The sequence below is a fragment of the Mobula hypostoma genome, chromosome 17 (genome assembly GCF_963921235.1).
Source record: "Mobula hypostoma chromosome 17, sMobHyp1.1, whole genome shotgun sequence".
Lineage (NCBI taxonomy): Eukaryota > Metazoa > Chordata > Chondrichthyes > Myliobatiformes > Myliobatidae > Mobula > Mobula hypostoma.
The window spans coordinates 253,102-277,662 of NC_086113.1; the positions used below are offsets into that span (position 1 = coordinate 253,102).

The following is a 24,561-nucleotide window of genomic DNA, read 5'->3' on the forward strand; positions in this document are numbered from 1 at the left end:
ACCCTATCGTATTCACCTCCACCACCGTCACCGGCAGCCTATTCTGTGTACTCATCGATCTCTGCATAAAAAATCTACCCCTGACATCTCTTCTGTACCTACTTCCAAGCACCTTAAAACTGTGACCCCTTGTATTAGCCATTTCAGCCCTGGGAAGAAGCCTCTGACTATCCACACGATCAATGCCTCTGATCTTCTTATACACTCTGAAAGACCAAATATACAACATCCACTGCATCCCCTTTATCTAACCTACTTGTAATCTCCTCAAAGAATTCCAACAGGTTCGTCAGGCAGGATTTTCCCTAAAGGAAACCATGCTAACTTTTCTACCATTCAGGGCCCCAGACAGTCCTTCCAGGTGAGGTGACACTTCACCTGTGAGTCGGGAGGGGTGATATACTGCGTCCGGTGCTCCCGATGTGGCCTTCTATATACTGGCGAGACCCGACGCAGACTGGGAGATCGTTTCGCTGAACACCTACACTCTGTCCGCCAGAGAAAGCAGGATCTCCCAGTGGCCACACATTTTAATTCCATGTCCCATTCCCATTCTGATATGTCTATCCACGGCCTCCTCTACTGTAAAGATACTCAGGTTGGAGGAACAACACTTTATATTCCATCTGGGTAGCCTCCAACCTGATGGCATGAACATTGACTTCTCAAACTTCCGCTAATGCCCCACCTCCCCCTCATACCCCATCCGTTATTTATTTATATACACACACATTCTTTTTCTCTCTCTCCCTTTTCTCCCTCTGTCTTCCTCACTATACCCCTTGCCCATCCTCTGGCTTTTCCCCCCCTCCCCCTTTTCTTTCTCCCTGGGCCTCCTGTCCCATGATCGTCTCATATCCCTTTTGCCAATCAACTGTCCAGCTCTTGGCTCCATCCCTCCCTCTCCTGTCTTCTCCTATCATTTCTGATCTCCCCATCCCCCTCCCACTTTCAAATCTCTTACTAGCTCTTCCTTCAGTTAGTACTGATGAAAGGTCTCGGCCCGAAACGTCGACTGTACCTCTTCCTAGAGACGCTGCCTGGCCTGCTGCGTTCACCAGCAACTTTTATGCATGCTGACTATGTCCCATCTTGTCCTATGTCGCCAAGTACTCCATAACCTCATCCTTAACAATTGGCTCCAACATCTTCCCAGTCACTGAGGTCAGGCTAACTGGTCTATAATTTCCTTTCTGCTGCCTCCCTCCTTTCTTAAAGAGTGTATCTGCAAGGTCCAACTGCTGGTGAGTCAGTATCCTGGCAAAAATTACACCATGAAGACAAAAAAACATTCCAAGCAACTCCATGAAAAGGTTATTGAAAAGCACAGGACAGGACATGGATACAAGAAAATTTCCAAGTCATTGAATATCCTTTGGAGTGTAGTTAAGTCAATCATCAAGAAATGGAAAGAATATAGCACAGCTATAAATCTGTCTAGAAATCTAAGTGACCATTTAAGAGGACTAGTGAGGGAGGACACCAAGAAGCCTATGACAACTCTGGAGGAGTTACAAGCTTCAGTGGCTGAGATGGAAGAGACTGCGCATACAACTGTTGCCCGGTGTTTGAGCAGCTACAACTTTATGGGAGAGTGGCAAAGAGAGAGCCACTTGAAAAACAACTCACATGAAATCTCAGCTAGAGTTTGCCAGAGAGCGTGTAGGAGACTGTGAAGTCAGCTGGAAGAACTGATGAAACCAAAATTGAGCCTTTTAGCCATCAGACTAAACACTATGTTTGGCATAGGCCAAACACTGCACGTTATCAAAAATACACCATCCTTACTGTGAAAAATGGTGGTGGCTGCATCATACTGTTGTGATGCTTCACTGCAGCAAGCCCTGGAAGGCTTGTGAAGGCAGAGGGTAGAATGAATGCAACAAAATATAGGGAAATCCTGGAGGAAACCCTGAAGCCGTCTACAAGAGAACTGCGACTTGTGAGAAGATTTGTTTTTCAACAAGACAATGATCCCAAGCATAAAGCCAAAGCTACACAGGTATGGCTTAAAAATAACGAAGTTACTGTCCTGGAGTGGCGAAATCAGAGTCCAGACCTCAATCCAATTGAGAATTTGTGGCTGGACTTGAAAAGTGTTGTTCACTCATGATCCCCATGAAATCTGACAGAGCTTGATCAGTTTTATAAAGAAGAATGGGGAAAAACTGCAGTGTCCAGTAGTGCAAAGCTGATAAAGACCTATCCACACAGACTCAAGTCTGCAATTGCTGCCAACGGTGCATCTACTAAATACTGACTTGAAGGGGGTGAAAACTTAGGCAATCAATTATTTTGTGTTTTATATTTGTAATTCATTTAGATCACTTTACTGAAATTGGTTTTCACTTTGCCACAAAAAGAGTCTTTTTCTGTTGATCAGTGTCAAAAAAACAAAATTAAATCCACTGTGATTCAATGTTGTAAAACAATAAAACACAAAACTTCCAAGGAGGGTGAATACTTCTTATAGGCACTGGAGCTGCTGCTGGCAACGTAGAGGACAGCTTGGACACCTCAATATGCCATGAATGGTATTCTACATAGACACTTGAGAAAGTTCAAGAGAGGTTTGCGAAATTGATTCCTGGATTCAACAGCTTGTCATATGAAGAGTGATGGATCTGGGCCTGTATTCACTCAAAATTAGAAGAATGAGGGGTGACCTAATTGAAACCTATCGAATGGTGAAAGGTCTTGATAGAGTGGAAGTGTAGAGGATGCTTCCAATGCTGGGAGAGTCTAGGACCAGAAGACACAGCCTCAGAATACAGGGGCATCCTTTTAGAATGGAGATGAGGAAAACTTTCTTTAGTCAGAGAGTGATGAATCTGTGGAATTCTGCCTCCACAGGCAGATGTGGAGGCCAGGTCTTTATGAATACTTAAGGCAGAGGTTGATTGGTTCTTGATTGTTCAAGGCATGAAGGGATATCGGGGAGGGGGGGTGAGGTCAGAGATCGGGGCTGAGGGATCAATCATGATGAAATGGAAGAGCAGACTCGATGGGCCAAATGGCCTAATTCTGCTCCTGTGTCTTATAGTCTTATGACTATTAACTACATCGCCCCTTTATGTTGGCCTCCATGTTGGCTTATTATCATTATTAATTTATAATAATTATCAATTATTATTGATAATAATAATCAATATATTATTACATTGATAATAATGTACAATTATCAACAATGTGTACTTTGATAATAAAATTTACTTTAAACATGATACTTACATAGCATAATAAACAGCTGTTAACATGTGTACCATAAACTCTGGGGAGACCGGTATTCTGCTGCTGACATTTTCGTATTTCTTCTGCAACTTCCGTGGATATCCACTAACACACACTCTATAAGAAACAGCAAGCATAACTTTAGATGTTGTTGAGAAAGTCAATAAATTCAGGATTTCAACCTTTCCAGGTCCCCTATATCCACATTCCACCCACCTCTCACCGAGCAAATAACTGCTTAGACAAATGAATAAGGCAAGTCAGCTATAGAACACGTGCCAGCAGGGACGTCTGAAAACTAAAACAAAACATTTGGAGACTAGTTAATGAAACATCATGATTCTTGTGTTGTAAGTACTTAACAATATCTGTAATATTGGGGGCAGCGAATGGAAATAACTCAGTCAAAGACCTTCACTGGTAATGTTTAAGACTATCCTGAGGAGTAAAATACTTAGCAATTTCAAATTCATGATACAAAAAAAACAAGAGATGACATCTTACTGAACATATCTGTTCAGTCTGCTAGATGAGGTGACCATTTTGCTGAACCGACAAGGTGACCATTTTACTGAACATATCTGTTCAATGCATATTGCCCTCAGATTCATTACCTTTCACTACTTCTATCACACTCACACCTCGCTTGCTCTTCCACATTGGTCCAATAACTATTGTTTAAGAGTGCTAGACGAATTGACCATTTCATTGAACATCTGTTCATTCTGCATAATGTTTGACAAGGTGGCCACCATTTTACAGTGCTTATCTGATCAGTGTGCAAGTGATGACTTATTTACAGTGCTAGATGAGATAACCATTTTACTGAAGATATCTGTTCAGTCTGCAAAAGATGACCATTTTACAGTAACAGCTTAGGTTACCTTTTTTACTGAACATATCTGTTCCATGTGTAGTGTGGCCTCACCTTCATTACCTGCCACTATACTTCCCTCTCACTCACACCTTGCTTGCCCTTCCACACTGTTGCTCATGAAGACCCTGGAGAGACTTGTTCTGGAGCTGCTCCGGCCTATGGTCAGACCACACTTAGATCCCCTCCAGTTCACCTACCAGCCCCGACTAGGAGTTGAGGATGCCATTGTCTACCTGCTGAACCATGTCTATGCCCACCTGGATAAGCCAGCAAGCACTGTGAGGGTCATGTTTTTTTGACTTCTCCAGTGCCTTCAACACCATCCGCCCTGCTCTGCTGGGGGAGAAGCTGACAGCGATGCAGGTGGATGCTTCCCTGGTATCATGGATTCTTGATTACCTGACTGGCAGACCACAGTACGTGTGCTTGCAACACTGTGTGTCCGACAGAGTGATCAGCAGCACTGGGGCTCCATAGGGGACTGTCCTGTCTCCCTTTCTTTTCACCATTTACACCTCGGACTTCAACTACTGCACAGAGTCTTGTCATCTTCAGAAGTTTTCGGATGACTCTGCCATAGTTGGATGAATCAGCAAGGGAGATGAGGCTGAGTACAGGGCTACGGTAGGAAACTTTGTCACATGGTGTGAGCAGAATTATCTGCAGCTTAATGTGAAAAAGACTAAGGAGCTGGTGGTAGACCCGAGGACAGCTAAGGTACCAGTGACCCCTGTTTCCATCCAGGGGGTCAGTGTGGACATGGTGGAGGATTACAAATACCTGGGGATACGAATTGACAATAAACTGGACTAGTCAAAGAACACTGAGGCTGTATACAAGAAGGGTCAGAGCCGTCTCTATTTCCTGAGGAGACTGAGGTCCTTTTACATCTGCCGGACGATGCTGAGGATGTTCTACGAGTCTGTGGTGGCCAGTGCTATCACGTTTGCTGTTGTCTGCTGGGGCAGCAGGCTGAGGGTAGCAGACACCAACAGAATCAACAAACTCATTCATAAGGCCAGTGATGTTGTGGGGATGGAACTGGACTCTCTCACGGTGGTGTCTGAAAAGAGGATGCTGTCTAAGTTGCATGTCATCTTGGTCAATGTCTCCCATCCACTACATAATGTACTGGGTGGGCACAGGAGTACGTTCAGCCAGAGACTTATTCTTCCGAGATGCACACAGAGCGTCATAGGAAGTCATTCCTGCCTGTGGCCATCAAACTTTACAACTCCTCCCTTGGAGGGACAGACACCCTGAGCCGATAGGCTGGTCCTGGACTTATTTCATAATTTACTGGCATAAATTACATATTACTATTTAACAATTTATTACTATTTTTCTATTACTATTCTATTACTATTTATTATTTCCATGACTATTACTATTTACTAATAGTAGTATTACTATTACTATTTCTATTAATTATTTATGGTGCAACTGTAACGAAAACCAATTTCCCCCGGGATCAATAAAGTATGACTATGACTAAGTATCATTGGAAGAATCTCCATAAGACCAGAAGATATCGGAGCAGAATTAGGCCATTTGGCCCATTGCATCTGCTCCGCCATTTCATCATGGCTCATCCAATTTTCTTCTCAACCCCAATCTCCTGCCTTCTCCCTGTATACCTTCATGCCCTGACCAAACAAAAATCTATCAACCACTACCTTAAATATACATAAAGAGTCAGCCTCCACAGAAGCGTGTGGCAAAGAATTCCACAGATTCACCATTCTCTGGCTGAAGAAATTCCTCATCTCTGTTCTAAAGGGACACCCCTCTATTCTGAGGCAGTGTCCTCTGGTCCTAGACTCTCCCACCATAAGAAACATCCTCTCCACATTCACTCTATCAAGACCTTTCACCATTCGATAGGTTTCAATGAGGTCACCCATCATTCTTCTGAATTCTAGTAAATCCAGGCCCAGAGCCATCAAACGCTGTTCATGACAAGCCATTCAATCCTGGAGGTTCACTGAAATGATTCCTTTGAACCCTTTCTATTTCAGCACATCCTTTCTAAGCTAAGGGGCCAAACCTGCTCACAATACTGCAATCTCAACTTCCAACTAAGCACATAACACCTTTCCAAACACAAAGAATCCAAGAACGTAAGATAATCGCATTTTCTCCACCATCCTGTGGTATTTTCAAATGATAATATGGTCATTTTGGCAGCCCAACCAGTGGTGAGAGCAGCACACAGCGAGGACCTTTCTTGCAGGACAGCGGTGCTCATTTAAAGGAAAAGCTTCGCGGGCATTTGGTTTCATTGGCTTTGGCTCAAAGGAACCTTCGGCTCAGAAGATGTGTTGGCTCTGGATAAGTTATCTAGGTAAGTTTCTGTTAAGTTTCCCTCTTGTCTTACTGTGTCAGGAGGACTTAGTGAAGCTTAAATGGCCTTTGTGTGTTCTTCATGCCACATGTTGGAGTCCTGAGAGAGTCCTTCCCTGGGAACTACTTCGGTGTGAACTACATCCAGCTGCAGCTCGTTGAAGAATGTGATTGGCTATCGATGTTATGTTGTGTCTTGACCTAGAGAAGATTTATTGTTCGATTTCTGATTCTAAACATGATTTTCTAATGTTATGGGGACCCTTTCTGAATTATTTTCACAATCTCTGAACTGTTATTAAAGTATAGATCTGAGCCATTATTATTATAATATCATATGGTAAGGTATTCTTCCTTTTTCTTCTTTTTTTTAAACCAACCGGCTCATTTTGGTAGTGGGGGTAGTTTTTCTTAATAAAATACAATCATTTTATTTTATTTCACTTCATAATTCAAATCTTTTTTTCTGCATGATTGATTTGGAATATGGGATACTGTGATCATATTGCTGTGATTTAAATGTAATGTAATTCATATTATTTACTTGTATCCTTATGAATTTAGTATTTGTATTCATGCAATTTATATATCAAAAAAATATTGAAAAAGAAAAAGAATGTGATAGGGATCTAGAGCAGCAGCTGGACGACCTTTGGCTTGTACAGGAGAGTGAAGAGATCACTGATTGGAGTTACGAGGAAGTGGTCACTCCTAAGATGCAGGAGGCTGGTAGCTGGGTGACTGTCAGGAGAAGGAGTGGGAAGGTAAATAGGCAGTGGGCACAGAACACCCCTGTGGCAATTCCCCTCAATAATAAGCATACCCTTTTGGATACTGTTGTGAGGGATGACCTCCCAGGGGAATGCCATGGAGACTGGGTTACTGGCATTCAGCATGGGTCCATGGTGCAGAAGAGAAAGAGGGAGAAGGCAGCAGCAGTAGTGATAGGGACCCAACAGTCAGTGGAACAGACAGCAGATCCTCTGGATGTGAACGAGACACCCAGATGGTTTGTTGCCTCCCAGGTGCCAGGGTCAGGGACATCTCGGATTGTGTCCACAGCATTTGAACGGGAGGGAAAACAGCTAGATGTCTTGGTACATATTGGTACCAAAGGTATAGGAAGGAAAAGCAAAGAGGTTGTGAAAAGAGAATTTAGAGAGCTCGGCAGAAAGCTGATAAGCAGGACCTCCATTGTAATAATTTATGGATTGCGACTGTGCCACATGCCAGTGAGGGTAGAAACAGGATGATCTGGCAGATAAATGCATGGCTGAGAAGCTGGTGCAGGAGGCATAATTTCAGTTTCAGCTGCCAAACACTCATCATATGATAACCCCTTCATTTCCGAAATCATCCTCATGAACCTCCTCTGGACCCTTTCCAATAAAGTTTCAGCGTTATCTTTTTGTTTAATATTCGATTCCCCTTGAAATAAATCCAAAATTGCCATTTTCCTTTTTTACCACAGACTCAACCTTCTGGAAATCTTGCACGAGGAATCCCAAGTCCCTTTGCACCTCTGATGTTTGAATTTTCTCCCCATTTAGATAACAGTCTGCACTGTTGTTCCTTTTACCAAAATGCATTATGCATATGCAAAAATGCGTATTTCCCAACACTGTATTCCACCTGCCACATTTTTGCCCATTCTTCCAATTTAAGTTCTGCTGCAATTACATTGATTCCTCAGCACCATCTACCCCTCCACCTATCTTCGTATCATCTGCAAACTCCACCACAAAAACAGCAATTCCAGTATCTAAATCATTGACAAACAATGTGAAAAGTAACAGTCCTAATACTGACCCCCCCAGGAACACCACTAGTCACTGGCAGACAACCAGAAAAGGCCCCCTTTATTCCCACTCGCTGCCCCCTACCTGTCAGCCATTCCTCTATCCATGCCAGTAGCTTTCCTGTAACACCATAAATTTTTTCTTGTTAAGCAGCCTCATGTGAAGCACCTTATCAAATGCCTTCTGAATATCTAAGGAAATGACATTCTCTGCCTCTCCTTTGTCCATCCCACTTGTGACTTTTTCCAAAGGATTCCAACAGATCTGTCAGGCAAGATTTCCCTTTACAGAAACCATGTGGACTTTGACTTATTTAATCATTAGTCTCCAAGTACTCCGAAACCTCATCCTTAAGAACACAACGACTAGGGTTAGGCTAACCCCTCTTTTGTTTTCCTCCCTTCTTAAAGAGTAGAGTGCCATTTGCAATTTTCCAGTCCTTCGGGACCATGCCAGAATCAAATGATTCTTGAAAGATCACGACCAAAGCAATTGTTATCTCTTCAGCAACCTCTTTCAGGACTCTGGAATCTAGTCCATCTGAACCAGGTGATTTATCCACCTTAAGGCCTTTCAATTTGCCTGGCATTTTTCCTTTGTAATAGCAATGGCACTCACTCCTGCTCCCTGACACTCACGGACCTTTGGCATACAAGTGGCATCTACAGTAAAGACTAAAGCTAAGTACTTAAGTTCATCTGCCGTTTCTTTATCCTCCATCATCACCTTCCCAGCATCATTTTGCAGAGGTCTAATATCAGCTCTCACCTCCCTTTAACTAAAAAAAACTTTTAGTATCCTGCTTTATATTATTGGTCAGTTTGCCCTCATATTTCATCTTTTCCCTTCTTATAGCTATTTTAGTTGTCCTTTGTTGGAGTTTAAAAGCTTCCCAATCATTGGAGACTCAATAGTCAGGGGAGCAGACAGGAGATTTTGTGGACGTGAGAAGGACACCCGCATGGTTTGTTGCCTCCCGGGTGCCAGGGTCTCTGACCGGGTGCACGACATCCTGGGACGAGATAGGAAAACAACCAGAAGTCATGATAAATGTTGGCACCAACGACATGGGCAGGAAGAGGGATGAGGTCCTGAAGTGTGAGTTTCGGGAATTAGGCAGAAGGCTGAAGAACAGGACCTCAAGGGTGGCATTCTCAGGATTGCTGCCAGTGCTGCGTGATAGTGATGGTAAGAATTAGAGGAGATGGCAGTTGAATGCGTGGCTGAGGAGTTGGTACAGGGGGCAGGGTTTTAGATTTTTGCATCACTGGGATCTCTTCTGGGGAAGGTGGGACCTGTACAGATTGGATGGGTTGCACCTGAATTCGAGGGGGAGCAATATCCTTGCAGGTAGGTTTGCTAGCATGGTTCGGGAGGGTTTAAACGAATTTGCAAGGGGGATGGGATCTGGAGCAATAGAGCAGTGAAAGAAGTGCATGGAGTAAAGCCAGCTCTAACATACAGAGAGGCTTTGAGGAAAGAGAAGCAGAATAAAGGGTGTAAAGGTAATAAGGTAAAAGGGCTGAAGTGTGTGTACCTCTATGCAAGAAGCATCAGGAACAAAGGTGATGAACTGACAGCTTGGATACATACATGGAATTATGATGTAGTGGCCATTACAGAGACTTGGCTGGCACCAGGGCAGGAATGGATTCTCAATATTCCTAGATTTCAGTGCTTTAAAAGGGATAGAGAGCGGGGGAAGGGGAGGAGGAGTGGCATTACTGGTCAGGGATATTATTACAGCTACAGAAAGGGTGGGTAATGTAGCAGGATCCTCTTTTGAGTCAGTATGGGTGGAAGTCAGGAACAGGAAGGGAGCAGTTACTCTACTGGGGGTATTCTATAGGCCCCCTGGTAGCAGCAGAGACACCGAGGAGCAGATTGGGAGACAGATTTTGGAAAGGTGCAAAAATAACAGGGTTGTTATCATGGATGACTTTAACTTCCCTAATATTGATTGGCACCTGATTAGTTCCAAGGGTTTGGACAGGGGCAGAGTTTGTTAAGTGTGTCCAGGACGGATTCCTGTCACAGTATGTTGACGGGCCAACTAGAGGGATTGCCATTCTAGATCTAGTATTAGGTAACGAACCGGGTCAGGTCACAGATCTTTCAGCATCTGGGGGACCACCACTCCCTGGCCTTCAGCATTTTCATGGAAAAGGATAGAATCAGAGAAGACAGGAAAACGTTTAATTGGGGAAGGGCAAATTATGAGGCAAAAAGGCTAGAACTTGCGGGTGTGAATTGGGATGATGTTTTTGCAGGGAAATGTACTATGGACATGTGGACGATGCTTAGAGATCTCTTGCAGGATGTTAGGGATAAATTTGTCCCAGTGAGGAAGATAAAGAACAGTAGGGTGAAGGAACCATGGGTGACAAGTGAGGTGGAAAATCTAGTCAGGTGGAAGAAGGCAGAATACATGAGGTTTAGGAAGCAAGGATCAGATGGGTCTATTGAGGAATACAGGGTAGCAAGAAAGGAGCATAAGAAGGGGCTGAGAAGAGAAGCAAGAACTGCGCCTTGGCGAGTAGGGTAAAGGAAAACCCCAAGGCATTCTTCAATTATGTGTAGAACAAAAGGATGACAGGAGTGAAGGTAGGACCAATTACAGATAAAGGTGGGAAGATGTGCCTGGAGGCTGTGGAAGTGAGTGAGGTCCTCAATGAATACTTCTCTTCAGTATTCACCAATGAGAGGGAACTTGATGACAGTGAGGACAATATGAGTGAGGTTGATGTTCTGGAGCATGTTGATATTAAGGGAGAGGAGGTGTTGGAGTTATTAAAATACATTAGGATGGATAAGTCCCCGCGGCCTGACAAAATATTCCCCAGGCTGCTCCACAAGGCGAGGGAAGAGATTGCTGAGCCTCTGGCTAGGATCTTTATGTCCTCATTGTCTACGGGAATGGTACCGGAGGATTGGAAGGAGGCGAATGTTGTCCCCTTGTTCAAAAGAGGTAGTAGGGATAGTCCGGGTAATTATAGACCAGTGAGCCTTACGTCTGTGGTGGGAAAGCCGCTGGAAAAGATTCTTAGAGATAGGATCTACGGGCATTTAGAGAATCATGGACTGATCAGGGACAGTCAGCATGGCTTTGTGAAGGGCAGATCGTGATCTCACAAGCCTGATAGGAGTTCTCTGAGGAGGTGACCAGGCACATAGATGAGGGTAGTGCAGTGGATGTGATCTATATGGATTTTAGTAAGGCATTTGACAAGGTTCCACACAGTAGGCTTATTCAGAAAGTCAGAGGGCACGGGATCCAGGGAAGTTTGGCCAGGTGGATTCAGAATTGGCTTCCCTGCAGAGGGTCGTGGTAGAGGTCATTTGGATTGGAGGGTTGTGACTAGTGGTGTCCCACAAGGATCGGTTCTGGGACCTCTACTTTTCGTGATTTTTATTTACGACCTGGACGTGGGGGTAGAAGGGTGGGTTGGCAAGTTTGCAGACGACACAAAGGTTGGTGGTGTTGTAGATAGTGTAGAGGATTTGTCGAAGATTGCAGAGAGACATTGATAGGTTGCAGAAGTGGGCTGAGAAGTGGCAGATGGAGTTCAACCCGGAGAAGTGTGAGGTCGTACACTTTGGAAGGACAAACTCCAAGGCAGAGTACAAAGTAAATGGCAGGATACCCGGTAGTGTGGAGGAGCAGAGGGATCTGGGAGTACATGTCCACAGATCCCTGAAAGTTGCCTCACAGGTAGATAGGGTAGTTAAGAAAGCTTATGGGGTGTTAGCTTTCATAAGTTGAGGGATAGAGTTTAAGAGTCGCGAGGTAATGATGCAGCTCTATAAAACTCTGGTTAGGCCACACTTGGAGTACTGTGTCCTGTTCTGCTCGCCTCACTATAGGAAGGATGTGGAAGCATTGGAAAGGGTACAGAGGAGATTTACCAGGATGCTGCCTGGTTTAGAGAGTATGCATTATGATCAGAGATTAAGGGAGATAGGGCTTTACTCTTTGGAGAGAAGGAGGATGAGTGGAGACATGATAGAGGTATACAAGATATGAAGAGGAATATATAGAGTAGATAGCCAGCGTCTCTTCCCCAGGGCACCACTGCTCAATACAAGGGGACATGGCTTTAAGGTAAGGGGTGTAAGGGGTGGGAAGTTCAAGGGGGATATTAGAGGAAGGTTTTTTACTCAGAGAGTGGTTGGTGTGTGGAAATACATTGCCTGAGCCAGTGGTGGAGGCAGATACACTAGTGAAATTTAAGGAGGGGACTTCCGGTAGCGCTCATGGAGTGAAGTCGCGTTCTTGACTCGCTCCATTACCTCTGAGTTTTTTTTCTTCTGATCAGCTATATTTTAATTAACCATTAAGGCATCAACTTTTACAATACTTTGAAATAAATTGGGCTCTTCGATAACTGGATGCGTTTAAGGTCTGCTATGTCTAAGAATGGGAAAAACGGGAAGGATGGCAAACCTCCGGTTAAACCGAAAGGTATTGATTTCCCTCCGACTGAACCACCGGTGACTTTGAAAGCTATATCGGAGTTAATTCAAAGGGAAATTTCAACCTCTGTTATGGAGTTGATTCGTGCGGAAATTTCAACCTCTGTTACGGAGCTGATTCGTGCGGAAATTTCAATTAATTTCCAGAAAATTGCCGATTCAATTGATAAGATACAAACATCTATTACGGAACATCAGTCTGCTATATCTGATCTTCAAAAATCCACGCAACAAAGTGAGCTTAAGATGGGGAAAATCGAAGAAACAATTAATGTAATGAAGAAGAAACTTGACTTTCTGACCTTTAAAAACTCTGACTTAGAATCTAGAATGCGACGGCAGAATCTACGAATGATCGGGGTGCGTGAAGCTGTTGAATCTGATAACCCTATGAAGTATTTTTCTCAACTTTTAAAAGATGCATTTCCTACTGTATTTCCTGACCAACCACCATTATTGGATCGTGTTCACAGAGTTCCATCATATTTGCTTAGGTCAGATAAACCTCGACATGTTATTTTACGGTTTCATTACTTTCAAGACAAGGAGAAACTGTTTCGATTCGTTCGATCTAAGGGTTTCATTGATTTTTTTGGATCTTAAGTTCTGATTCGTGGAAGATTTCAGTAAACCAATCCGGGATCAACGGGTTCGTTACAGATCTGTGATGTCGGAACTCTACAAGATGGATTTAAGACCAGCGCTTCTTTAGCACGTCTAAGGATTCGTACATTGGATGGAGCCCTCCATTTTTTTGACTCTCCATCGGATGCCCAGAGTTATCTGGATCAATTTTCACCTTCAACATCTTAATTGTAATTTTTTAACTATCTCCGCTGATCGGAGGCTGTGAATTTGTCGGTCTTAATTTTTTTTTTGCCCTATTTGGGCAGAAAAGTTTATTTTTGATTACTTAATATGGTTGCTAAACTTTCTTTTTAATGGCGTCATTTCTTTCTTTTTCCCAGGGGATTCTGGGTGGTTACTTCCTTATTGTCATTTTACGTATTTCCCTTGTGGCCTTAAATTTTGTAGTTTTTTTTAAAATCTATTTTGTTTTGTAGGTTTTTATAACTAGTTTATGTTAATAATCTTATTTTTTTTGTTCTGTTTATTCATGGGTCTGGGGTTTATTGCGGTTTTTTTTATATATTTTCTGGCTTTTATTCTGTTATGTGTTTATTTTAATTGAGTTATCTTTTTTTTATTCTTTTACTGTTTTATAATCAGCTGATCTTTTTTATATTTACACTTTTTTTTTAGGGAGTGTATACCGGAAATCATGGGGGTAGTTTTAATGCTTGCTTCTTTCGGGCTGGTCTGCATTAGATTTAGCTTTGGGGTCATGGGGTGGGGGGTGGTGGGAGGGGCTTCACGTTTTAGTTTCTTTCTTCTTGGGCTATATACATTATTGAAGTATTGGTTGCGTTCTTCTTCCCAGTATCTCTTGTATGTTCTGTTCCCTCTCCGGGTTCGTGGGTCGAGCCTATCGTCAATCCTCCTTGTTGTGGGTTGACTTTAGGGTTTATGGAGTCTATTATTAATTTTGTCTCCTGGAATACTAATGGTCTTAATCATCCTATTAAAAGGAAAAAAGTTTTTAAAGTGTTCCGGAGACTTAAAGCACAAATTTTATTCTTACAAGAGACCCATGTGCGGAGGGGGGACAGACTACGTTTTTTTAAATTCTGGAAGGGACAACAGTTTCATTCGAACTCCAATGCTAAGATTCGAGGCATCTCTATTTTTATAGACTCCTCAGTTACTTTTATACAACATGATATTATTTCTGATCCGAATGGTAGATTTCTATTGGTTAGTGGCTTACTATTTAATAAAAAAGTAGTTTTGGTTAATGTTTATGCTCCTAATATGGATTGTCCGGAATTTTATAAATCATTATTTAATCAGTTTCCGAATTTGAATGAGTTTTCATTGATCTGGGGCGGAGATCTTAATACCTGTTTGTCTCCAGCTTTGGACCGTTCGGCTCCTTTACGGACCTTACCTAATAAATCTGCAACTTTGATTAATTCATTTCTTTCTGATTCTGGGTCGACGGACATTTGGCGCTTTTTGCATCCTCAGGAAAAAGATTTTTCTTTTTTTTCACATGTTCATCATTCCTATTCAAGAATTGATTATTTCTTTATTGATTCTCGTCTTATTCCCTCAGTGATTAAATGTGATTATGATTCTATAACCATTTCGGATCATGCTCCACTTAAGCTTTCTATTAAAATTCTGGCCAATATACAAAATAATAGACAATGGCGTTTTAATTCGCTGTTGCTTCAGGACTTGGACTTTGTTAACTTTATGAATGAACAGATTGATCTTTTTTTTTACAATTAACCATACAGAGGTTATTTCTGTTAACACTCTTTGGGATACTTTTAAAGCTTATATTCGTGGTCAGATTATCTCATATTCTGCTGCTTTGAGGAAGAAGCAGAAGCAGGAGGAGTTGGTAATTGTGGACAAGATTAAGGAAATTGATAAGAAATATGTTATAGCTCCTTCTGAGGAGTTATATAAACAAAGAACTGAACTTCAAATGGAACACAGTTTATTACTCTCGTCCTCGATTGTAAACCAATTAAAGAAAACAAGAAGTGAATTTTATGTACACAGTGACAAAATTGGCAAACTGTTGGCCAATCAATTGAAGTCTAATTATGCTAAATCTCAAATTAATCAGATTTATAACCAAAATGATCGACTAATACTTGATCATGTGGGGATTAATCAAACCTTCTGTGATTTTTACTCTTCCTTATATCAATCAGAGTCTCCTCGAGATTCTAAATATATGAATGATTTTTTTAGATAATTTAGACTTCCCTGAGATTTCACAGGATATGGCTTCTATGTTAGATACTCCTATTACCATGGATGAGATTAAGAGTGTTATTTTCTCTATGAATTTGGGGAAAGCTCCTGGCCCTGATGGGTTTACCGTAGAATTTTATAAATGTTTTGCTCCTTCATTAATCCCTTGGCTCTGTAGGGTTTTTGAGGCTTCATTGAAACTTGGTAAACTTCCATCTTTTAATAGAGTGTCAATCTCTTTAATATTAAAGAAGGATAAAGATCCTGCTCAATGTGCATCTTATAGACCAATATCTTTATTAAATGTTGATTCTAAAGTTTTTTCTAAGTTATTAGCAAATAGATTAGAAAAAGTACTTCCCTCTATTATTTCGGAAGACCAAACGGGTTTTATTAAAGGTCGTTACTCTTTTTATAATATTCGTACACTGTTAAATATCGTTTATACTCCCTCACAAAATGTTCCTGAGTGTGTTATCTCTTTAGATGCCGAGAAAGCTTTTGATAGAGTAGAATGGCCTTATTTATTTAAGGTGCTTGAAAGGTTTAATTTCAGCTCGAAATTTATATCCTGGATTAAACTCTTGTATTATTCTCCTGCGGCCTCGGTCCGTACTAACTCTTTAAGTTCACCTTTTTTCCCTCTTTTTCGAGGTACTCGACAAGGCTGTCCTCTTAGTCCCTTATTATTTGATATTGCATTAGAACCTCTTGCAATTGCCATTCGAGAATCTCCAAATATTACTGGGATAACTCAGGGCTTAAAATCCCATAAATTATCACTCTATGCTGATGATTTACTTTTATATATTTCTAATCCTCAAAAATCCATCCCGGCTGTTTTAGAGTTATTAGCACAATTTGGTCTTTTTTCAGGTTATAAATTAAATCTTAGTAAGAGTGAACTCTTTCCGATTAATAAACAACTTCCCTTATATTATAAATTTCCATTTAAATTGATTAATAATTATTTTTCATATCTTGGGATTAAAATTACTTGTAAATACAAAGATTTATTTAAGACTAACTTTTTACCATTAATAGACCATATTACTCAACTTTCATCTAAATGGTTTCCTTTATATTTAACTTTGATTGGTCGTATTAATGCAGTTAAGATGTTTTTTTTGCCAAAATTTTTATATATATTTCAGGCATTACCAATCTTTGTTCCAAAATCTTTTTTTGACAAAGTTGACTCTAAAATTTCTTCATTTATTTGGCAGAATAAAAACCCGAGACTGGGTAAAATACATTTACAGAAAGCTAAGAGAGATGGAGGCTTAGCATTACCTAACTTTAGATTTTATTATTGGGCAATTAATATTCGCATATGAAATTCTGGTTACTGGACCAGGATATACTATCCATTCCTAAATGGGTAGTATTGGAATTACAATCTGTTCAGGGTTTTACACTTGGCTCTATTTTAGGTTCCTCTCTTCCTTTTGATTGGAAACGCCTTAAACAGGTGTCTAACCCGATAGTTAAATATACCTTGCGTATTTGGTTTCAATTCAGAAAATTTTTTGATCTTAATCAATTTGGGTTAGCGATTCCTATTTTAGGTAACATATTTTTTCCTCCCTCTTTTACGGATCGTGCTTTTCAAACTTGGAAGACTAACGGTATTTCACGGTTTTTGGATTTATTTTTAGATGGTTCCCTTATGTCTTTTGAACAATTATCTAATAAATATAACTTATCAAGAATACATTTTTTTAGATATCTACAAGTTAGAAATTTTCTAAGTACTATACTTTCTTCCTTTCCAATGCTTCCTCCTACATACATTTTAGATACTATAATCAACCTTAATCCATGTCAGAAAGGTGCATCGGCTATGATTTATAATATTATTATGAAACTTAGGAAAGCTCCATTTGATAAGATTAGGGTAGATTGGGAACAGGAATTGGGGTTTACCATTTCTGTGGATGACTGGGGGCAGATTTTACAATTAGTCAATACTTCCTCTATCTGTGCTAAACATTCCCTAATTCAATTTAAATTTGTTCATAGAGCACATATGTCCAAAGATAAGTTAGCGCGCTTTTATTCTCATATTAATCCTTTTTGTGATAGATGTCCGGGGCAGATAGCCTCTTTAACTCATATGTTTTGGTCTTGCCCTACTTTGGAAACTTTTTGGAGAGACATTTTTAATATTATCTCCAAGGTATTGAATATAGATATCTCTCCTCACCCTATTACTGCTATCTTTGGACTACCTAAAATTTCCAGTAATCTCTCCCCTTCAGCCCGTAGAATGATTGCATTTCTTACTTTAATGGCGAAAAGATGTATCTTACAACATTGGAAAGAGCTTAATGCTCCAACTACCTCTTTTTTGGTTTTCTCAGACGATATTATGCTTGAATCTGGAGAAAATTAGAAGCAATCTTTATGACTCCTCATTTAAATTTGAACAGACTTGGTGATCTTTTATTCAATATTTTCATTTACTGTAATATATACCCTTCTTGTTTTTTTACTGTTTTTAATGGAGGTCGGGATTGAGGACGTGATTTTAAGTTTAACTCTGTTTGGTTTCAAGTTAGCCCATTGCTTTGCTTTGCTTTTAGTTAGTTGCACGGTGGGTTTTTTTTGGGGGTTTTTTTTCTTTTTCTCTATTGATATATATATAAAATTAGTATACTATTATGTTACCTTGGTATGTTATGTTTAAATTACATTGTTTGTAGTATTTTTTTGTATTAATATCTTCTGTAATTTTATTATATTCTAACAATGTATTAGTGTCTATATGGCTTACCTTTTTGTATACTTATTTAATAAAAAGATTTAAAAAGAAAGAAATTTAAGAAACTAGTTGACAGGTATATGGAGGAATTTAAGGTAGGGGGTTGTATGGGAGGCAGGGTTTGAGGGTCGGCACAATGTGGGCCGAAGGGCCTGTACTGAGCTGCGCTATTCTATGTTCCATCCAACTTCCCACTCACTTTTGCTACATTATATGCCCTTTCCTTGGCTTTTATGCCTTGTCAGTCACGGTTGCCTAGCCTTGCCATTTGAAAACAACTTATTCTGCGGGACACGAGGAATTCTGCAGATGCTGGAAATTCAAGCAACACACATCAAAGTTGCTGGTGAATGCAGCAGGCCAGGCAGCATCTCTAGGAAGAGGTACAGTCGACGTTTCGGGCCAAGACCCTTCGTCAGGTGCTGCCTGGCCTGCTGCGCTCACCAGCAACTTTGATGTGTCTTCTGTGGGACATATCTATTTTGCACCTTGTGAACTATTCCCAGAAACTTCAGCCACCTCTGCTCTGCCTTCACACCTACCAGTATCCCTCTCCAACCTACCTGGGCAAGCTCCTCTCACATGCCTCTGTAATTCCCTTTATTCCACTACAATACTGATACCTGTGACTTATGTTTCTCCCTCTCAAATTACAGTACGAATTCAATCATATTATGATCACTGCCTCCTAAGGATTTCTTAACGTTAAGCTCCTTAATAAGATCTGGGTTATTACACAACACCCAATCTAAGATAGCCTTTCCCCGAGTAGGCTCGAGTACAAGCTGCTCTAAAAAGCTATCTCATAGGCATTGAATAAATACACTCTCTTGCGATCTAACACCAACCTGATTTTCCCCAATTCCCTTGTATATTGAAGTTCCCCATTATAATTGTGACATTACCTTTATTGCATGCCCTTTCCAGCTCCCTTTGCATTCTCAACCCCACATCTTGGCTACTTTGGAGGCCTATATATAATTCCCATAATGGTTTTTACACCCTTGCAGTTTCTTAACTCCACCCACAAAGATTCAACATTCTCTGACCCTATGTCAGGGGTCCCCAACCTTATTTTGCACTGCAGACCGGTTTAATATTGACAATATTCTTGCGGACCGGCCACCCGGGGGGGGGGTTGTTCAAGTAGGGTTAAACTCACCTCAACATGTCTTTCACAGTTAGTGTTGCCAACTTTCTCACTCCCAAATAAGGGACAAAAGTAGCAGTCAAATACGGGACACTTGTGTTTACCCCGAGAAAGACTACCATGACCATGAAGCCTTGTGCGGGCACTTGTGTGCACATGCGTGACGTGCACATGCGTGATGTGCACATGTGTGTACGTGCCGATTTTCTTTTTCCACAAATCGGTTTTGGCTTAATCTTCCCGAGTACACTGTATATACATTATTTCTACTTTATATGGGCTGTGTATTTATCATATCATTCCTGCTTTTACAATATGTTACTGTTACCTTAGGTTTTGTGTGTTATTTGGTATGATTTTGGTAGGTTATTTTTTTGGGTCTGGAAAGGCTTAAAAATTTTTCCCATATAAATTAATGGTAATTGCTTCTTCGCTTTACACCATTTCGGCACGAAAGGTTTCATAGGAACGCTCTACCTTAGCAGGGGAAATATGGGACAAGGGCGGTCCTGTATGGGACAAACCAATTTAGCCCAATATACAGGATGTCCCGGCAAATACGGGACAGTTGGCAACCCTGTGTTCAAGTTCAACAGTGCGTGACAGGGAATGAGAAAAGGTGCAGCTGACTCATATCGTTTCCTCGCGGCCCAGTAGCACATGCTTTGCAGCCCGGTACCAGTCCGTGGCCCGGTGGTTGGGGACCGCTGACCTATGTCACCCCTTTCTAAAGATGTAATTCCATCTCTTACCCACAGAGCCATATCACTGACTATGCCTTCCTGCCTGACATTTTGATACACAGTTATTCTCATGGGCAGGTTTGTTCGTGCTGCTGGGGAGAGTTTAAACTAATTTGGCAGTGGGATGGGAACTGGAGTGAAGGGACTCAGGATAGGATGGATGGTAAAAGAGCAAAGATAGTATGCAGTCAATCCGTTAGGAAAGGCCGGCAGATGATAGGACAAAATTGCAGCCAGCAGGGTGAATAACAGTGCATTAGGGTTGCAGGATCAAAAAGAGTAGCAAATACAGTACTCAAAGTGTTATATCTCAATGCACAGAGCATAAGAAATAAGGTGGATGATCTTACTGCACTTTTACAGATTGTCAGGTATGATGTGACCATCACCAAATTGTGACTGATTGTGGATGGTTGTAGTTGGGAGCTGAATGTCAGAAGTTACACATTGTATTGGAGGAATAGGAAGATAGGTAGAGGGGGTGGCGTGGCTCTGCTGGTAAATAATGGCATCAAATCAGTAGAAAAATGTGACATAGGGTTGGAAGATGTTGAATCCTTAAGGATCGCAAAGGATGAGGTTTATGGAGTACTTGATGACACAGGACAAGATAGGACAAAGTTAGCATGGTTTTCTTTGGGTAAATCTCACCTGATGAACCTGTTGGAATTCTTTGAGGAGGTTCCAAGTTGGATAAATAAAGGGGATGCAGTGGATGTTGTAATATTTGAATTTTCAGAAGGCCTTTGACAAGGTGCCACACAAGAGGCTGCTTACCAAGTTAAGAGCCCATGGTATTACAGGAAAGTTACTGGCATGGTTGGAGCATTGGCAGCAAGTGGGAATAAAAGGATCCTTTTCTGGTTGGCTGCCAGTGACTAGTGGAGTCCCACAGGGGTCAGTTTTGGGACCGCTTCTTTTTATGCTGTATATCAATGATTTAATGATGGAATAGATGGCTTTGTTGCCAAGTTTGCAGCAAAGATTGGTGGAGGTGCAGGTAGTGTTAAGGAAGCAAAAAGGCTGCAGAAGGACTTAGACAGATTAGGAGAATGGGCAAGGAAGTGGCAAATGAAATACAATGTTGGAAAATGCATGGTCATGCACTCTGGTAGAAAAAATAAATATGCAGACTATTCTGTAATGGGGAGAAAATACAAAATTCTCAGATGCAAAAGGCCTTTGGAGTCCTTGTGCAGAACACCCTGCCTTCTATTCTGACAGTAATCTTTTTTTGTCCTCTTGCATTCTCATCTTAATTTGTTTTGTAACTCCCAGTGAACGGCTCTCTCTACAATGTTCCTGACCTGATGGTGACTACTTCCCGTATATTATATTTATTTATATCTGCAGTATGTGGCATATTTCACTTTTCCGAAAGAGAAAAAGTCTATTTCACTAACTGAGGGTCTTAAGCAGAGGACATGGATCTAAGCTTATTGGTAGAAGAATGCTGAATCAAGGCTCCAATCATCCTCGACACTAAATTCCAGGTGTGGAGGAACTACTTTTCCCTTGAGTGCTCTGGCTTTCTCCTTCATCCTAAAAACATGCTGGTAGTTTAAGCAGCTACAGTGATAGATGTAATTGACATTGGAATCAATGGGAACATGATAGTCATGTGAGAGGGAATATTAGGTGGTGAAGAGGCATATATAGGATGCTGACCTTCATTAGCTGGGGCAAAGAATATAACTGCAGGGAGGTCATAGTGCAACTTAAATCTTTAGTTAGGCCAGAGCTGGAACATTGCGTGTAGTCCAGGTTGCCGCCTGGGGTGAAGTAAAGACTTATCAGGACATTCCAGAACATTTCCATTATGTGGTGAGATTGTTTTATTTTCTTTGGAGCGGAGGAGGCCAAGGGGTGGTGCGTGGCGGGGGGGGGGGGGAGATCCCGACAGACATTTACAAAATTATGAGGGCACAGAACTCTTCTCTACAAGATGCCCAAAACCCAAAGGCATAGATTTTAGGTGAAGGAGCAGGAGGCTGAGGGAATCTGAGGAAGAAATTTCTCAGCCAGAGTGCAGCTGCAATCTGGAACACCTTCCCTAAGAAGATAATGAAGGCAGGTACTCAACAACAACAAAATTGTATCGAAATGAACACTTGTATCGAAATCACCATGGCATAGAAGAGCACAGACTGGTGCTGGTAAGTGTGGTTAGTGTAAAGGGGTACTTGGCATGGACACGGAGCACAAAAGGACCTGTTTCAATGCTATACGACTAATTCCACATTGCAGGGCTACAGAGAAAATAGAGGGAATGGGATTGATGGAAACTGGCACTGATTCAACAGACCAGTTTCCTACTGTGTTTCCACTCATTTAAAAAAAACCCTGAAATTGACAAAATTTCTTGAATTTACTCACTTTTAGGTAGTGCAGGCAGTAATCTATTTCAATTTAAGCACCTGAGTAAGTACCTAAAAGTACCTAATCACAGGCCTACAGATTGGTGCCAATTGTTAATAGAAAGGTGATCTCAGTGCTGATCAGGGAATGCATGCATCTCTTTCAAAGCAGCAATGGTAGCTAATTTATTTACTTTATTTAAAAATAAAGCACAGATAAGCCCTTCCAGCCCTTCAAACTGCACCAGCCAGCAACCCCGATTTAACTCCAACTTAACCACAAGACAATTTACAATGACCAGTTAACCTACCTGGTATGACTTTGGACCGTGGAAGGAAACCAGATCACAATTATAAAACCTATGCATTCCATGGGGAAGACATACAGAGATGCCAGGATTGAACTTCAAACTCCTATGCCCCAACCCGAGCTGTAACAGCGTTGTGCTAACTGCAATGCTACTGTGGCGCCCAAATTAAGAATAATTAAAATAATGAATTTGAATGTAAAACAGTCAAGAGTGTCGATAGAGATCAAAGTATACTTGTCAGGAAAAATACTGTCTGAACCTACTGCTGCTCTTCAGAAAAATAGGAGAGTGACAGTGCTGGTTCTGAAGACAAATGTTTTTTGTACTATCCTCTTTATGTCAGGATGTACAAATTTCATATTCCAGTCAAAGTTGGTGTAAAAGTTATTAGAGCTGTTAGAGTTTTATTGCCATTACGCAGGACAACAAAATTAAGTCCTGCTCCATTCAGTGCAAAATAGCACACTGGCAATTCAATTACTAAAAACACAATGACAAAATGAGCCCAACAAACTGGCAGCCAAGAACATAGGAGAGTTTTAAAGGGTTCTTCAGTTCATGAATCTGTTGTCTAACAACTGCCCTCAGCTCCATCCCACGGTCATCATAAACCAAGTTGAAAAAGGCACATGCCACCCAAAAACAAGGCTTCAGGAATAGACTGCATCACTGATGTTCTAAAGTTCAATGCACTAATGTAATGAAATAATCTATGTGAATGCATGGTAAACAAACTTTTTCACTGTACCTTGAAATAAATGTCATTAAAAAAAATTATCAAGCTTCTCAAAGAATCTCCTTTCTACAGTGCTATATATTCTCAAATTTGCTTTGAAAATCTTCTGACTTCCTGATAAGCACTTGCAGTGAGGGAACCCAAAATAACACATTTCAGAAGCCTGATGATGTGTATAAAAATAAGAAGCATCTAGCTTCCCCATCAAGCATCTTCTGCTCCACCCAGAGTACACGAGTCCCACACTGGCTTCATCAGCATCTTACAACCCAAGAATTGGAGTGGAAATACATAATCCTTAATCCTGAAGTGCAACTAAAGAAAAAGATTCTCACCTAGAACACATATGGCACAGAGACTGTAGAGAAGGAGAAGGCATGTAGATTAAAGCTGCATTGTAACAGAGCAACAGGTACGTCAATACTTCAAACCTAAACAGCAGAGAAACACAGTTAACAGCATCTTAAAGCATAAGATTAAACATTGTTCGATAATGTATAGGGTTTGAAATTTGTAGAAATTAACTAAACAATTTAACCTGTAGCATTCCACCAAATATTATGAACAATGAAGCCATCATGATTGATTTTAACTGATTATAATTGAGATATCATCTCTATAAACTATTACCTTTCATCGCCTTTTATTAACATAACTGGGACCAAACAGTGCTATGAAAACCAAACCCAACCACCATTTCATGTATTGATTTAGTTCCTGCACAACCAAAATAATAGTTTCCAACTGTTATTTTCAGACAGTGATAAACTGGAATAAAATCTAGACCATTTTGACACTGACCTCAGTCAGACACTTTCAATTCTCTACGTGTGATACCAGGTCTCATTAATATGGTTCATCTATGAGCAATTTAGCCAAACATTAAATATGGCATTATTCCACAGATTTTAATTTCAAATAATACTTTAAATCTTCCTTATTTTT

At 40.9% G+C, this 24,561-nt stretch overlaps 1 protein-coding gene across 6 annotated transcripts in view; it reads right to left on the reverse strand.

Annotated features, from left to right (window-relative positions):
- Nucleotides 1–24,561, reverse strand: part of hycc1 (hyccin PI4KA lipid kinase complex subunit 1) — a 118,137-nt gene that overhangs the window by 50,541 nt on the left and 43,035 nt on the right. For all 6 annotated transcript variants that reach the window (XM_063069402.1, XM_063069400.1, XM_063069403.1 and 3 more), the window contains 2 exons: nucleotides 23,952–24,047; nucleotides 3,232–3,348 (listed from right to left, as the gene is read on the reverse strand). In XM_063069402.1, coding sequence (XP_062925472.1) covers nucleotides 3,232–3,348; nucleotides 23,952–24,047 — 213 coding nt within the window. The remainder of the gene's footprint in view (nucleotides 1–3,231; nucleotides 3,349–23,951; nucleotides 24,048–24,561) is intronic.